Source organism: Medicago sativa, chromosome 8, assembly GCF_051527215.1.
Source record: "Medicago sativa cultivar Bolivia chromosome 8, Bolivia_mono, whole genome shotgun sequence".
Lineage (NCBI taxonomy): Eukaryota > Viridiplantae > Streptophyta > Magnoliopsida > Fabales > Fabaceae > Medicago > Medicago sativa.
The window spans coordinates 15,685,936-15,700,759 of NC_140756.1; the positions used below are offsets into that span (position 1 = coordinate 15,685,936).

At 34.0% G+C, this 14,824-nt stretch overlaps 1 protein-coding gene across 1 annotated transcript; it reads right to left on the bottom strand.

Annotated features, from left to right (window-relative positions):
- Nucleotides 1-12,249: 12,249 nt before the first annotated feature.
- On the bottom strand, nucleotides 12,250-14,351 carry LOC146897312 (SNAP25 homologous protein SNAP33-like). Its single transcript, XM_085736404.1, has 5 exons — nucleotides 14,112-14,351; nucleotides 13,823-13,916; nucleotides 12,856-12,986; nucleotides 12,503-12,600; nucleotides 12,250-12,349 (listed from the first exon to the last, which is right to left on the bottom strand). Exons 1-5 carry the CDS (start codon nucleotides 14,349-14,351, stop codon nucleotides 12,250-12,252), a joined length of 663 nt encoding a protein of 220 aa, XP_085592530.1.
- Nucleotides 14,352-14,824: the final 473 nt, after the last annotated feature.

Consider the following 14,824-nt stretch of genomic DNA (forward strand, 5'->3'; position numbering starts at 1 on the left):
ATTGTCTCACGCAATATATAAAAACCCAAATCGAAAAACCTTCATCGAAAAGCCTATTATGGATGATGAATTTAACACTCTAATTAAAAATGAGAGAATTTAGTACCATGATCACTTGATGTTAATGTTATTCAGTCTATGTGGATTTTTAAACATAAAGAAAAATCTGACGGTACTTTTGAGAGATATAAAGTCCGATTTGTAGGTGATGGTGTATGTCAACATGTTGACATTGACTGTGGAGAGACTTTTAGTCCTGTTGTAAAACCAGCAACAATCGAACCGTTTTTAGTATTACTACATCTCGATCTTGGCTCATCAGTTGGATATCAAGAACGCTTTTCTACACAGTGAACTAAAAGAAACAGTCTACATGCATCAACCTTTAGGCTTTCGAGATCCAGAAAAACCTCATCATGCATGTCTTCTCCGCAAATCACTTTATGGGCTCAAACAGGCTCCTCGAGCTTGGTATAAGCGTTTTGCCGATTACGTCTCATCTATCGGCTTCTCTCAAAGTAAGTGTGATTACTCTCTTTTCATATACAAGAAAAACACTCATATGACATACATTTTACTTTATGTTGATGATATTAATCTCACAACCTCGTCTGATGGTTTGCGAAAATTCTATCATTTCCTTACTCAGTTCCAAGTTTGCTATGAAAGGTTTGGGACTTTTGAGCAATTTCTTGGGCATTGCAGTGACTCGACACCAACAAGGGTTATTTCCCTCACAAAAAAAGTATGCTAAAGAAATTCTTGCAAGAGCAGGTATGTCATCTTGCAAACCATGCCTAACCCCGATCGACACAAAACCCAAGATGAGTGCCACCAAAAGTGATCCGTATGCGGATCCATCCCTATATCATAGTCTTGCAGGAACCCTCCAATCTCTCACTTTCACTCGTCCTGATATCTCATATATAGTACAATAGATATGTTTATTTATGCACAATCCAAGGGAAGACCACATGCATGCTCTTAGACGTATCCTGCGCTATATTCAGGGTACTTGCCACTATGGTTTGCATCTTTACTCTTCATCCACTACTTCTCTAATTTCATATACAGATGCTGATTGTGGTGGGTCCCCTGATACTAGACGCTATACTTTTGGCTACTGTGTATTTCTTGAAGATAACCTGATATCCTTGTCATCCAAACGGCAACCCACCTTATTCTGATCTATTGCCAAGCCGAATACCGTGGAGTTGCCAACGTGGTGTCTGAATCATGCTAGCTACGCAATCTTCTTCTTGAGTTACATTGTCCCATTCACAAAGCCACCATGGTTTATTGTGACAATGTCAGTGCAATTTATCTCTCTGGTAACCCGGTCCAACATTAAAAAACAAAACAAAATTAAGCTGGATATTCATTTCGTTCGCGAAAAGGTGGCTCATGGCCAAGTCTGAGTTATGCACGTCCCATCACGATATCAAATTGCAGATGTTTTCACCAAAGGTCTTCCCTTGATATTGTACCAAGATTTCCGCGACAGCCTCAACATTCGTCCACCTCCCGCTTCGACTGCGGGGGAATATTAGAATCAATCATGTTTAATGTATATTGATTAGACATTATTAGTTGACTTGTCAATATGTAATTATATTGATTAGGCATTATTAGTTTCTATATCACAATAAGAAAAAATTGTATATATATCACAATTCTTATCAATAATAATCAAGGATTAGGATTATATTCTTATACACTTCTCTTTTGTAAATAATTGAAGCTCTCTTTATGAGCCCTTCTCATTTGTAAATAATTGAAGCTATCACAATGGGAAGGAGGGCTTTGGGGGGGGGGGGTTAACTTTTCTTCATAATACAAAACCCTCCTCATTTGGAGGAACTAAAAAATTGTATTGGAGGAGGGTTTTGGCGGGTTTTGGAGAGTTAATAAGAATTCTTCAAATTTAATCTATGTTGTTAATATTTTTAAAATTAAAAATAAAATAATCATATGCATTAATTTATCATTCTTTAAAAAACTACTCTTTTAAAAAATTTGAAAAATTTCTCTATTTTCCTCATATTTTGCACCCTCAAAGCCTTTCCTTTCCTTCCCCTCCAAACTCCCAAACAAAGCCTTAGATAACTTAGGTGTCACTTACACTCATCAAACATTTTAACCAAGTATTTTTGTTTTTTAATTTTGTCTGGTTGACGTCACAATTGAGTCTAATTCGCCTTTGAACGCAAGAGGATCATATGGTGGTAACAACATTTGACCTTTTTTTTTAGAATTATAGTTAATAAATATAGTTATGTTATATATTTTAGTGTTGGATCTAGCATCAAACACTCCAAAAGAGGCTCGTACAATCTCATGGTATGTTTTGACTGGGATATCGAACTAGAGTGATTGATTACATGTTTTGTTACATTGACCTTTTTTACTACAAGACTTATTTTAAGTATGAACTTCAAGTTGTATTATCACATTTAATATTAGAGTATGGATGTTTGACCAAGATACTATTGTAACTCGTGTTTACAAAGCTAGATATTTTTCTAATGGTGACTTTTTAAAGACCTGTATAGGCCATAACCCAAGTTTTGTTTGACATAATTTGTGGTTGAGAATCAATGAAGGTTCATATGTTTTAAGGTTCATTTGTGGTTGAGAATCAATTGAATCAACTCTCCTTTCTTGAATTAATCTTCAAATGCAAATAGGACAATCTGTGCAATTATGCCAAAAGACATATTGACTTGTGGATTTGGTATATAACGTTCCCTCATAGACCATGCATTCCTCCTAGTAATACATTGAGATTCTTCTCTCCTTTCATGTAACCCTAGTAACTCTTGTATTTTTTGATCTAGAAGGCCACCATATACGTAAAAACAACACAGCCAATGCTGATAAGCAAATCCCATAAATGTAACAAGCCAAGAGACTTCGCAGCATCATCATGGGAATGAGTAACACGAAACCTATGAACGATAGCCACAAGTTATTCATTATTACAAAACACAGAAGTAGAAAGGAAATGCAACAAAAACCAAAGTGAATGCAAAGACAAAGAGCGTGACGTGACACAATTCTTAATCACCAAGAACTCATCAGAATTAAAACCAACTCATCCACCTTGCAACTTTTTCTCATTGAAGCTCCTCATTCCTCAATATAGGTGTGGTCCAACATTACTTAGACTTGGTAATAAGCTATACGAGGTAAACAGAAAGAGTAGTTGCACCACTTTTGGTTACTTGAGTCACTTCTCTTCTCATTTCACATGGGGACCCCATCTCCAAACTCCTTTATTTTATTTTATTTTTGTTTGAGAATAATAATAACCTTTCTCTCTATTCATTATTTTAAATTTGTTAAACAAGACAAATGAAGATTGAAATGGATAATTTGATATTAAACGTGTCTCAGAGATATTCTTTATGCTACTTGGAATATGGCTAATATTTTGTTATTAAGCATAAAAATGGTGGTAATAATTATCAAAACAACTCATATATTTAAAGCTCCAAAATTTCTATAATAAGCCTATTCAACACCTCAATTTCTCTTTACATATCTCTTCTTATATCACATAATTCATATATCACATCACACTCTTTATTTCTTCTCTCTCTCAAATATGGTCAATTAGATTTATGATTGTTGACAAAACATTTTTCTTATTAAAACAAAAGGCCGAGGCAAATGATAAACACTTGCGTGGTCACAACTCCGATATAATTTATTTAGACACGCATACACAAGTTGAAAAAGTATAATAAAAAACCATATGTTAATATATATTTTCTACATAATTAAATGGATTGTATTGTTATTTGTATATATATGTTCAACTGATTTTATTTAGGCTTATGCCCATAGAAATATTTCTAGAGGGATAAAAACTCTAATAGAATAGATAAGTCTAAAAGGCTAGAAAAGGACAAAGATTTATGAGTAATGATATTTTGACATCCATTTGATGACAACTTTGTTGACAACCTTGTTTTTCTCACTTCTTATTGGTCAAAAACAATGGAGAGAGAAAAAGGAAGAGAGATGATAACAACATCATGTGAGTATGAGAGAGAAAGTTGTCCAAAAGTTGTCAAAAAGTGGTTGTCAAAATATCATTTCTCAAGATTTATATAGTCCTTAATTTTAAAGTTACTTTTTTGGGTTGTTTCAATTTCAAGTTGCTGTTCAAAGAAGGGTTATTTGACTTTTTGGTTGAGAAAAGGGGTTCCTAATTGGATAGAAACATTAATACTATTAATATCACGATGAGAAAGGACAAAGTAACATAAACTTTCTCTGACAACTCTAGCAATAACTTTTTTCAACTCCATAGACCATAAAAAATTATATATGAATCAGTCTAAATGAGAAGCACAAACAAGGGTTCTAGAAAATTGTTTACGAGAGAACTGGAATGAAAGAATTAGACGGTCACAATTTGGTGTCAAATGATTTTTTATTTTTTTTTTAAATGAGGAAGGAAAATTTGTTGATATTAAACAAAGTGATACTAAAAGTCATTTTACATAACTTCATTCAAAATTAATCCAAAATTGAGTCAGTCTTAAACTCAGACTTTCTCTATAGAAACGTTTGTGGTACTTTGTCTTACTCAGATCTCTTGCAATATCATTAACAACTAATGAATCAAGAGTTTCAATAGCTTCATTGTACACAGTTTTGTTTTGTCACCCCACCTAACAAACCAACAAGCAACTCCATGAAGTAAGTGAGTGAAGATCCATCGACCTTTTCCTTGAAGCATCTTCAACTGCAATGTACCTTGCTCTAAGATTGGTGCAAATTCGGTCCCATAGATCCATGATTTCTCTCCCACTAAGAAATTTGGAACCACCTTCAATGCCATTAAGACATACCAAATGGCCATAACAATTGCAATGAATCACACCTTCATTTAAGGGTTTATGCCACCCATCATCCATTGGGATTATAAAATGGTACCTTCTCTTTGATACAAAATGTGCACTCCAAATACAAAGAGAGAAATTACCTCATTAATCACGGAAATCACAGTCGATCCAACAAAGCACATTGCATTTGACAAAGAAATAGAATCATCTGGACCAGCCTTTCCCATATATGGAGCTGCTGAAGGATAGCAGTAGAGTTAACAATAATATAGCTTGAGCTTCTTCTGTATTCTGGTGCTGCTTGTGTTAGGGTTTTGGTATTAGTTGGTTGGAGGGTTTCTCTCTTCGATCTTTGGTGTTTCCCAGAGCTGAATTTCAAGGTGGTAATTAATTTGTGCTCTATTTCTATGGAGTGTCCAAGGAGTGCAGGTGCCATTATTTATGACCTGTAAATAGGGTTGGTGTGCCTTTATTTAGTCCCTTGGCCACCATCTTATAGTCCCTTTATTGATTTAGGCTATTTGTTTATGGGTGATGTTAACTTGTGCCCTTAGGACACATGTTAAGCAACCCAAAAGTAGAAATTGTTTCTTAAATTTTGTGCATTCAATTAGTTAAAAGTCAAAAAGTTAAATTCAAATACATTAATTACAACAAAACATTTCTATTTTTACTTCTTAACTTGTGCCTTGAGGGCACAAGTTAACATTAGCCTTTGTTTATTTAGCTTTATTTAATTCCTTGGCCACCATCTCTTTTGATAAAAAAAAAAACTTAATTACCAACAAAAAATAAAATTATATATGTTTCATTCTAATCATTTTATACATGGACTTCTTTTAACCCTTATGTGTTTTTTGGAACAAAAAATAAAAATAATTTTAAGAGGAGAAAGAAGATAAGTGTAAAGATTGTGGTAATTTTGTAACATCACAAATTGTATCTAAATTTGCAACGTATAATTGTTAACTTGATTGACTCAATCTGAAACCAAGACTTTGTTCGTATAAACAAACAAATGCATGGTGAATAAATTCGTATGAATCCACTCTAATATCACCAATATTAAATAAGCATTGTTATTTATCCAGAGAGTTTTTATCAAGAATTTATCAAGAAAATGTCTCAACCAATTAAATTTGTTATTTGACGGAAATCAAGGGAGGTAATGGTGTGTAATTAAAGAAAGATATGTTAGTAAATACATTGTCTTGAAATTTTCTTGTTAAATTTTGTCACTGTATCTATCATTTCCCATATTATACAAGTAATGCCATCTTCGATTTGCTTAAAATAGTAAAAGAAACAAAATAAAAATGTGAAATTTTTTGAAAAATTTGAGTGATGAAAATGGAAGTGAGTGAGACTCACAACAAATAACCTATAATACACTGTCTCCCACCTGCAAATCATAAATCCATGAAAGAAAAAAGAGAGAGAAGAAAGCATTTGTTAGAGTGTAGCGTAGCACTTATTGAGTTCTTCCAAACCTCCCCCTCACATTAATTCTCCTTCAGTTCTTTGATGGTCACTAATTCTCCCTTAACTTCAATTTAAGTTTTTGTGGAAAAAAATACTATAATTTCTTAACAATGTTATCTTGCTATCAACATAAAGTGTGCTAAAAATTATTTTTTTAAAATAACATATTAATAATTAGTGGGCTAAAAAGAATATAATCATGATATTTATCTTATATAAAAAATAAATTAAAAATGAATAGAAAATATTCATTAGCAAAGCTTACTTTTATTTTATGAAAGATTTAGAAAATTTCATTTTGAAATTATTAACTTGAAAAAATATACACCTAAAAATATATCTCCAAATCCTTCATAGCTCTAAGTTTATTTTTTTGACTTATAGATATAGGAATTTTAGGAATATTGTGTTCCTATCATTTAAAAATTTGAACTTTATATACTTATCACAATAAAAACTCCAAGTTATAGCTTTTTTCCCTCACTAGTTATAGTTTTTTTATGGTGTTATTTTTTATTTTAGAGTACATACTTTTATTTTGACAAACTTCAATTATAGTTATATTCTTTGTTCATTTTGATTCTTTACGATTAATACGTGACCCATAAAAAAGATAATTTCTAACAGAAATGATATCTGAACACAAGTTTTTTGACAAATACTAGACACCATGGACAAATAAGTAATTTTGACTTTAAAACATAGGGACAATTTTGTCATTCCATTCCATTCCCATCCTTCTCTCCTTCCCTGTTCTCTGCGACCCCTCAATTCTTCTTCCACCACCACCACCGGAATTTCCTGCAACCCCTCAATTCTTCTTCCACCACCACCAAAATTTCTTCCTCACCGTTCTTCTCCCACTTCTTCCTGTTTTTGACTCCGACCACCACCCAAAATTTCTTCTCTCGTTTTTCGGCCAAATATCCAATGCCTTTCAGATCTGAACCCTTTTGCATCACTTTCACACCGCCGGAGCAATTGGGATCGGAATTTATTGGTTCTTCATTATTCAGGTCGGACTCGGACCCTGGACCTTCTCCCATAATGATTCGTTCAATAACGACATATGGGTCGTCTCCTTCACAGCGCCGGAGAACGACGACGGTGAGAGAGAGGCTGCCGACGAGAGATAGAGTAGAGGAAGATGAGAGAGAGCAACAAAGAAGAGGAAGAGGGTGAGTGAGAAAGGAAAAAAATAAAATAAAAAGTATCAGTGAACAGTGGAATACGGTATTGGTGTCGTATTTGTGTTTGTTTTTTTGTGTTTGTTTATCATTTCTGAATTTCTAAAACGTGATCAAGTAACTTTTAGAATTTGTCAAAAAAAAGTAACTTTTAGAAAAATTAGTAAAATAATAATTTGATTTCTAATTAAAAAATTTATATTCTTCAAAAGAAATTAAATTATTAATATAATTAATTCATACTAATATTTCAAATACCTGAGTCATAAATCACAATCCATGGAAAGGGTGGCGAAGAGGGTGATGTCGTGATAGTTCTGTTGTGCTTAAGGGGGGTGTATTGGATTAGGATTTTAAAAGACTATTTTAATAAAAAAAGTCTTTAAGATTTTAAAAGACTGTGTGAGATTGTATTGATTCTGTGAGATTTTAAAAGACTTTTTATGTAAAAGACTTTATACACTCAAGATTTTAATGGATTTATCACACTGACTTTTAAGGATTTTATGGGATTTTAAAATTTTAAAGGATTCAATGAATTTTAGGGGAAAAAAGAACAAACTTACAAGCGTGAATGATAAAAATAATGAACAAATAAATTCTAGCATTTGAATAAAGAAAAATAAAACCAATAAAAAATTCTTTTCCTATTGATTTTAAAATTTTAAGGATTTTATGGATTTTATAAGATTTTAAGGGACTAAAAAACACTCTTAACACATTATTCTCCATACACATTTTTTATTTGTTAAAAATGTTATTCCCACAAAATTCAATTGTACATATTTAAAATTATGACAGCCCTTACAAATCTTTCAAAAAAAAAATATTGTGTCAGCCCTCATTTTGTGTTTGAAATTAGAGAAGTCGTTTGAGTTTTTCTAAGAGAGGTGAGAGAGAAAGAAGAGAGGAGGGAGAGAGAGAGAGAGAGAGAGAGAGAGAGAGAATGGAGAGATAGAGAGACGAAGAGAGAAAGGAGAGAGGGGGGAGGGGGAGAGAGAGAAGGGAGAAGGGCGAAGAAAGAGATAATAACTTTTAAATGAAAAACAATCCCAAGAAATCTCATCTTTTCATGAAAGACTTTTTCTTGTTAAAATTACACTACAAAATCCATCAAAATCCAATTTATTAAACAATCCTTCGAAATTTGAATGATTTTGAATACCATGAGACTTTTTTTAAGTGATAAAAAGTCTTGATTGAATACCTCAAGACTTTTTTAAAATGACAAAGAGTCTTGATTGAATACCACAAGACTTTTTTAAAGTTGCAAAAAGTCTTGATTGAATACCACAAGACTTTTTCATAATTAAAAAGTCTTTTAAAATCCCATAGAATCCTAATCCAATACATCTCCCTAAATCTTATCATACCACAAGACCTTGTCGAGGAGTCAGGTTGTTTGGGAATATCATACTTAATTGTTTCTTCACAAATTATAAATATTTTTTGTCATATATGATGCTTGGTGGACTAAAAGCTATTCTGTTATTTTATACAACTTTTACTTAAGATAAAAAATTGTGATTTGATTTAGTGAAGGACACAAATTCAATTTTTATCATGTCCATTGCCCCATAGTTTGTTGTAATGATTCATGATAGGCCCATTAGAATAGTATAAGTCCAAGTTATATTAGGTGATGAGTCATGCTTTCTAGAAGGATCTAGAGAGATCCTTTGTGATGAGTCATTAGAATATCAAGGTTATAAATAAGTGTTTGATCATTGTAACCATTTATCAAATGAATGAATGAAGAATTAGTTTGTTAGAATAGTGTAGTTGTTATTTTTAGTCCTTTTTAGATAATTTATCCTTTCTTGTAGGTACCACCAAAAGTGGTACCTTACATTGGTGCTTTCATTGCTATGGATTCTCCTTCCTTCCATTACTACAATCACAACTTTCATGATCCTACACTCGTCAATGTTCATACCTTGTTAAATCCTCAACCCTTCAAACATCACACACCACCTTCCATTCCCACCTTTCAGTCTGCAACAGCTCAATACTGGGCTTCACACCCACCAATCACCAATTCCACCACAAACTTGTTTAATCATGGCCTTTACCAACACTACCCATATTCATCTCCCACATTTACGTCATCACTCACATCCCCTAACTCCAACTACATCAACCCTCAATACTCCACTCTCAAATCCGAACCCCCTTTCTGTTTCAAACAACAACCAACTCAGCCTCTCAATTCCACCACCACCACTGACTTCCTTCTTCAACAAATGTTACAAAGCCAGCAAGCCCTCAACCATGCCATTTCCAAACTCGCTTCTGACATTTCAACACTCAACAAAAGCTTCACAACTCCTAACAACACCCATGTCACGCACAAACCCTTACAGCAGCAACCATCTCCTTCACTCAACCATACCCAACACACCACCTACACAGCTGAACCAACACCATTCAACACCACCCACATCGTCAATTCCGTTTGTGAAGTCGAAAAGGAAGAAAAGAAGCGAATCTCGGATCCCGTCACGAAAGTGATTGAAGAGCAAACTCCAACTCCTATTTCACCACCGGAGGTTCCACTACCACTTCTCGTACAATCCTGCAATAAAATCATTCCCGCAAATGAGTTTGCTTCTGAAATCCAAATTTCAGTTTCAGAAATCAACAAGAATGAACAGCCATCTGTGCTTGTGGTTGATGAAGGTGATTTCAGCTTCACCGTCAAGTCAATTTCTCAAGTAGGCGAGGAAGAAACTAAGCGCGTTCTAAATCTCGACGCCATTTCGAATCCTGAGTCAGGTTTCGTTGAGGAGCAGAAACGAGATGCCATTGAGGTTCTAAAAACTTTCTTCTCTGCAACCACCACACCTTCAACGGAGATGAAGGTTCTGTGCGGCGTCACCATGGCGAATACGCATTCTCAACACTCGCGTTTCTTCTTCAATCTCTCTGATTTTCACATTCACATCTTTGACCCCGGCGGAATCACATTCAGTGCTTTCTCCGCCGAGCGCCGTCATTCCCAAATCCAAAAATCCAGCATCTTCGTTTTCGACGATTCCGACATCACCTTCATTTTCGATCCTGGAGGAACGTTCACTGTTACCACCCGATCATCCGCTGTGTGCTTCCCTTTCAAAATCAACAAGTTCAGACGCGTAACAGTCTTCTTTCAATTAGGGTCTCATCATCTTCATTTTCACTTCTTCGTCGCAACGTCACCGCCACCAATTTTCACTCTATCATTTTCTCTTTTGTGGCTTCTATGGGATAGAGGAAAGTTTAAGGTTTGGAGTGAATCGAGGTTGCAACACGAGTGCAGCTCATCACCTTTCATCTCTCCGGTGACAAGTTTGTTTCCGGTGAGTGGCGCCGTGCAGCTTCTGGATGGCCATGGTGGTGCCTTGGAACCTCGAGTAACAAATGGATATGAATGTGGGCTTTGTTTGTTCGGATACTCAGTGGGCCTAAGGAAAATAGATGGGCCGGGTCTTTTAATGGATAGCAAGCCCAAGTGGGTTATAAAAAGTCTGAAAGTTACTGGTACAGGACCAAATGTTTCAAGTTGATTTTGGTTATTATTGCTGCAACAAATTTTATTTTTATACTCTGGATTGAATTATGTGCGGCAGCATAATATTGTGCTTTTTGTTGAAATAATACACCTTGAGGGACAAGATGCTACTTCAAGAATGGAGGAATGTCATGGGTTAAATATGTTAAGCATCAAAGTCTAAATGGAGTGGAATTGAATTTACAAGAATGAGTATTATGAGCTTTTCAATTACCACCTTGAGGACAAAGTGTTTGTGCAAGACCAATGGAATGTAATGATCCATGATAGGCCCATTAGAATAGTATAAGTCCAAGTTATATTAGGTGATGAGTCATGCTTTCTAGAAGGATCTAGAGAGATCCTTTGTGATGAGTCATTAGAATATCAAGGTTATAAATAAGTGTTTGATCATTGTAACCATTTATCAAATGAATGAATGAAGAATTAGTTTGTTAGAATAGTGTAGTTGTTATTTTTAGTCCTTTTAGATAATTTCTCCTTTCTTGTAGGTACCACCAAAAGTGGTACCTTACATTTGTCCTACCCCTAACATGTTACAATTGAAGTTGTCAATAGAGTTATGCTATATATAGCGAATGATATATAGCTAATTTACACAAAGTGGTTAAATGGAAAAACAGTTTCTTTGATTTTAATCCCGAATTTGGTGGAAAACATGCTAGTAGTGGTGCTAAGTTACTCAATATACCTATCGTGATGGCTTCGTGAGACTACTTAAGCATTTCCCTTGTCAATATTCTGTCCCTTATCTTTTAGCCGATCAAACACAAGATAGTCGTGTGAGACTAATTCTTTCATTCCATTACATGTATGCATTCTATTCAAGTCCTTTTTCCACCTAACTTTGTTTGAGGATAAAAGGTAAATAAAATAAAATAAAATTGAAATCTACAAAATATAAAAATCTGCACCAATTGTCACCATTTCCAAATTTTGTTTCATGATAGAAACCTCCTATGTGACCAACATCATGAGTAAATATAAAGGATATATAATTCAAGAGTGTAGCCAACTCATTCGTGAGATTTGCACGACATATATATCGCGCAAGTTAGCATTTCAGTTTAATCTAGGGCAAATTCTGTTAGTGTAAACTAGAGATGGTTTTAACCCAAATGATGGATCAATTACAATATGGAAAAACAATGATTAAAAGTTGAAAAAATCAATCTTATTTTCCAAGTAAACGACTGGCACGTCGATTAGCACCTTTTAATCGGAAATTCAACTCATCAACATCATCGTCGAAATGACTCAAAGCTTTGTTCTGCCTGCAACATTTACCAAAATAACTATTAAATATTAAAACCTTAGAACAGGTAAAGTCCTTCTCAAAGGGTTGATGATGCAGATGCCAAATCAACCATCACATTGTTGTTTGTTTAAGATAAAATAAAACAATAAATAGAATGCAATTGACTAACCTCTCAATTTCTGATCCCATGTGAACAGCCATGTCTTTTACCTCTCCCAATAGATCACTTAAATTTGACAGTGCATCATCTTGCTTCCCTTTTTCAAACTATTTGAGGACATTTTAACATTAAATATTGTGCAAGGTAAAGAGGAACATCACAAATGAAAGACGAAGAGAGTTTGCAATATTATAAATGGTGGCAAACTAGTGATCTGATCAATAAAGTTGAAACTTAGTACACAAGTAACCAACAAAGGTTATTGAGATTCATATCAGAAATTAAGAAGCTAAAGTTTTGTCAAGTTCAACAAGCTTTATACAACAGTTTAATCTTTAATTGAGTTGATAGCTGATACGAACCTCGACTTTTTCAAGTGCACCTGTTGGTTCCTGAGGTGGAGTCCGCAACCTGGACTGCCCTTTGGATGCAGAAGGCAATCCCAACTTCTCTCTTTGTTTTAAGTGGCTTACTTTTCTTCTTACTGCGTCATCTGTTGTAAATTATAAATATATATTTCAAAAGTTTTAAATATATTGTGCCTATGGACGAATCAAGAAATTTAAATATTTGGGATCAATAACATTTATCATAAATATGTATAGAAAAGTATATAAATTCATAATCAATGATGACATGATTATCATAAGTAAAAAAATTGGAGATTACAAAAAGTATAACATGCAAATCCAAAAATTGAACACCTTGATATCAAAGGATCATAATTGCTCTCTTGTAAAAAGTAGAAACATAATAAAATTGATTGACTGAACTAGAAACTGATTTTCTTCCCACTTGTATGACACTTAACTTTTCATCTTGATTTTATTGGAGCATTTTATTTTATTTTAAATTCCAATTTTTGTTCTATTGCCATACTAGTGGTAATATAAGATTGAGAAAAAATCACAACACAACAAACACAAACCTGCCCCTCACTTCCAACTGTTTTCTGGGTTACATCTTCTCGATATTAAAATTGTTCTTGCTAGTTCTATACTCGGTCATCGAGAATAGTCTGTTAAATCCTAGGAGATTATAGTATATTACGCAGAAAATCCTTACAGAGCACGTCTCATACTACTTTTGTAAATTATCCAAAGATATATGGTGGAAGAATCAACAAGTTTAATATAAATTATCCAAAGATGTTAGTAGAGTTGTGTCGGAAGCCAAATTCAATAAGTTTCACTTGTTTCCTAATTTATTTTATTCTAAGTCATGTTTTACAACATCAACTAATCATCTACATAATATAACCACATTAGGCATATATGATACAACCCGAAATAAATTAGAAAAGAAAACACATGCAGAGAAATTACCAACCTCCAAAAATTACTGTGCCTGTAATTTTACGTGTCTTCTTTGGTTTCCAAGTTTTGGAGAAGAGGCCACCGAGACTTCTCAAAAGCTTTTCTCCCTGGAAGCATGTGAAAAAATAGATATGCAAAAGCTAATTTCAACTTATAAGAGAAGCTATTGTTTAAAATACTTATTAGGGTTTCATCACAAAAGTGCTATGAAGAGCAACATAATATTTTTCACATAGGTAAAGCAACATGAAGAAAGCACCATATAGAAACACTTGAACAAATGTATATTAAGAAGATTATACCCGACTTAAATGTCGATCAATGTCAGCCGCGACTTGGTGAGTCCTAGTAATTTGCTCACCCTGTTGATGAAGGGTGACAAATGTCGTGGTAGCATTCTCTCTTATGTTCTCCGCTATCTTTAAACAATTCTGGACCGATTTCGTGGTCTCCTCGACCTTGTGAACAGCATAATCCTCCAACTCCTGTAGAGATTTATTCTCAAATCCACCAGATTCACGGAGATTCTTTGAATTTAACATTATCACTCTTTTTGAAGACATTCTCACTCAAGAAGTGCGGAACCGCGGTGCAGTGCGGTGCCGTGATCGTTAAGGTGGAAGCACAACAGTCACAACAAGTATATTAGGTTTTTTTCTTTCTTACGCAACAAGTAACTGAATCCGGTGGTGGATAAATTCAGTGGTGGATATGGAAAAGAATTAAAGTGGTGAGATAATTAAAAAAAAAAAAAATATGAAAATATAAAAAGAAACAATATATATAACACATAATCTTTCACATTTATTATTCCTGCATGCAAATTTGGCTATTTCCACATTAATTAAGGGGGAGAGTGCAAGCTGAAAAAGGTAGAATTAAAACCACCCTATGATACAAATCATGTTCCAAAGCATGAATATTTGCATTATTGCATATTTATTTTATTTTATTTTACAAGCTTCTAGTAATGGCCTCGTTATTGCATTGGATGCAATATATCGAGAGCCATTTT

Excerpts from the sequence above, each read along its gene's own strand:
- LOC146897312 (XM_085736404.1), bottom strand. The coding sequence starts at position 14,351 with ATGTTAAATTCAAAGAATCTCCGTGAATCTGGTGGATTTGAGAATAAA. Across the intron at positions 12,601-12,855 it reads GTGCACTTGAAAAAGTCGAG|TTTGAAAAAGGGAAGCAAGA; the intron begins GTTCGTATCAGC and ends GTCCTCAAATAG. Across the intron at positions 12,350-12,502 it reads ATGGGATCAGAAATTGAGAG|GCAGAACAAAGCTTTGAGTC; the intron begins GTTAGTCAATTG and ends TAAATGTTGCAG.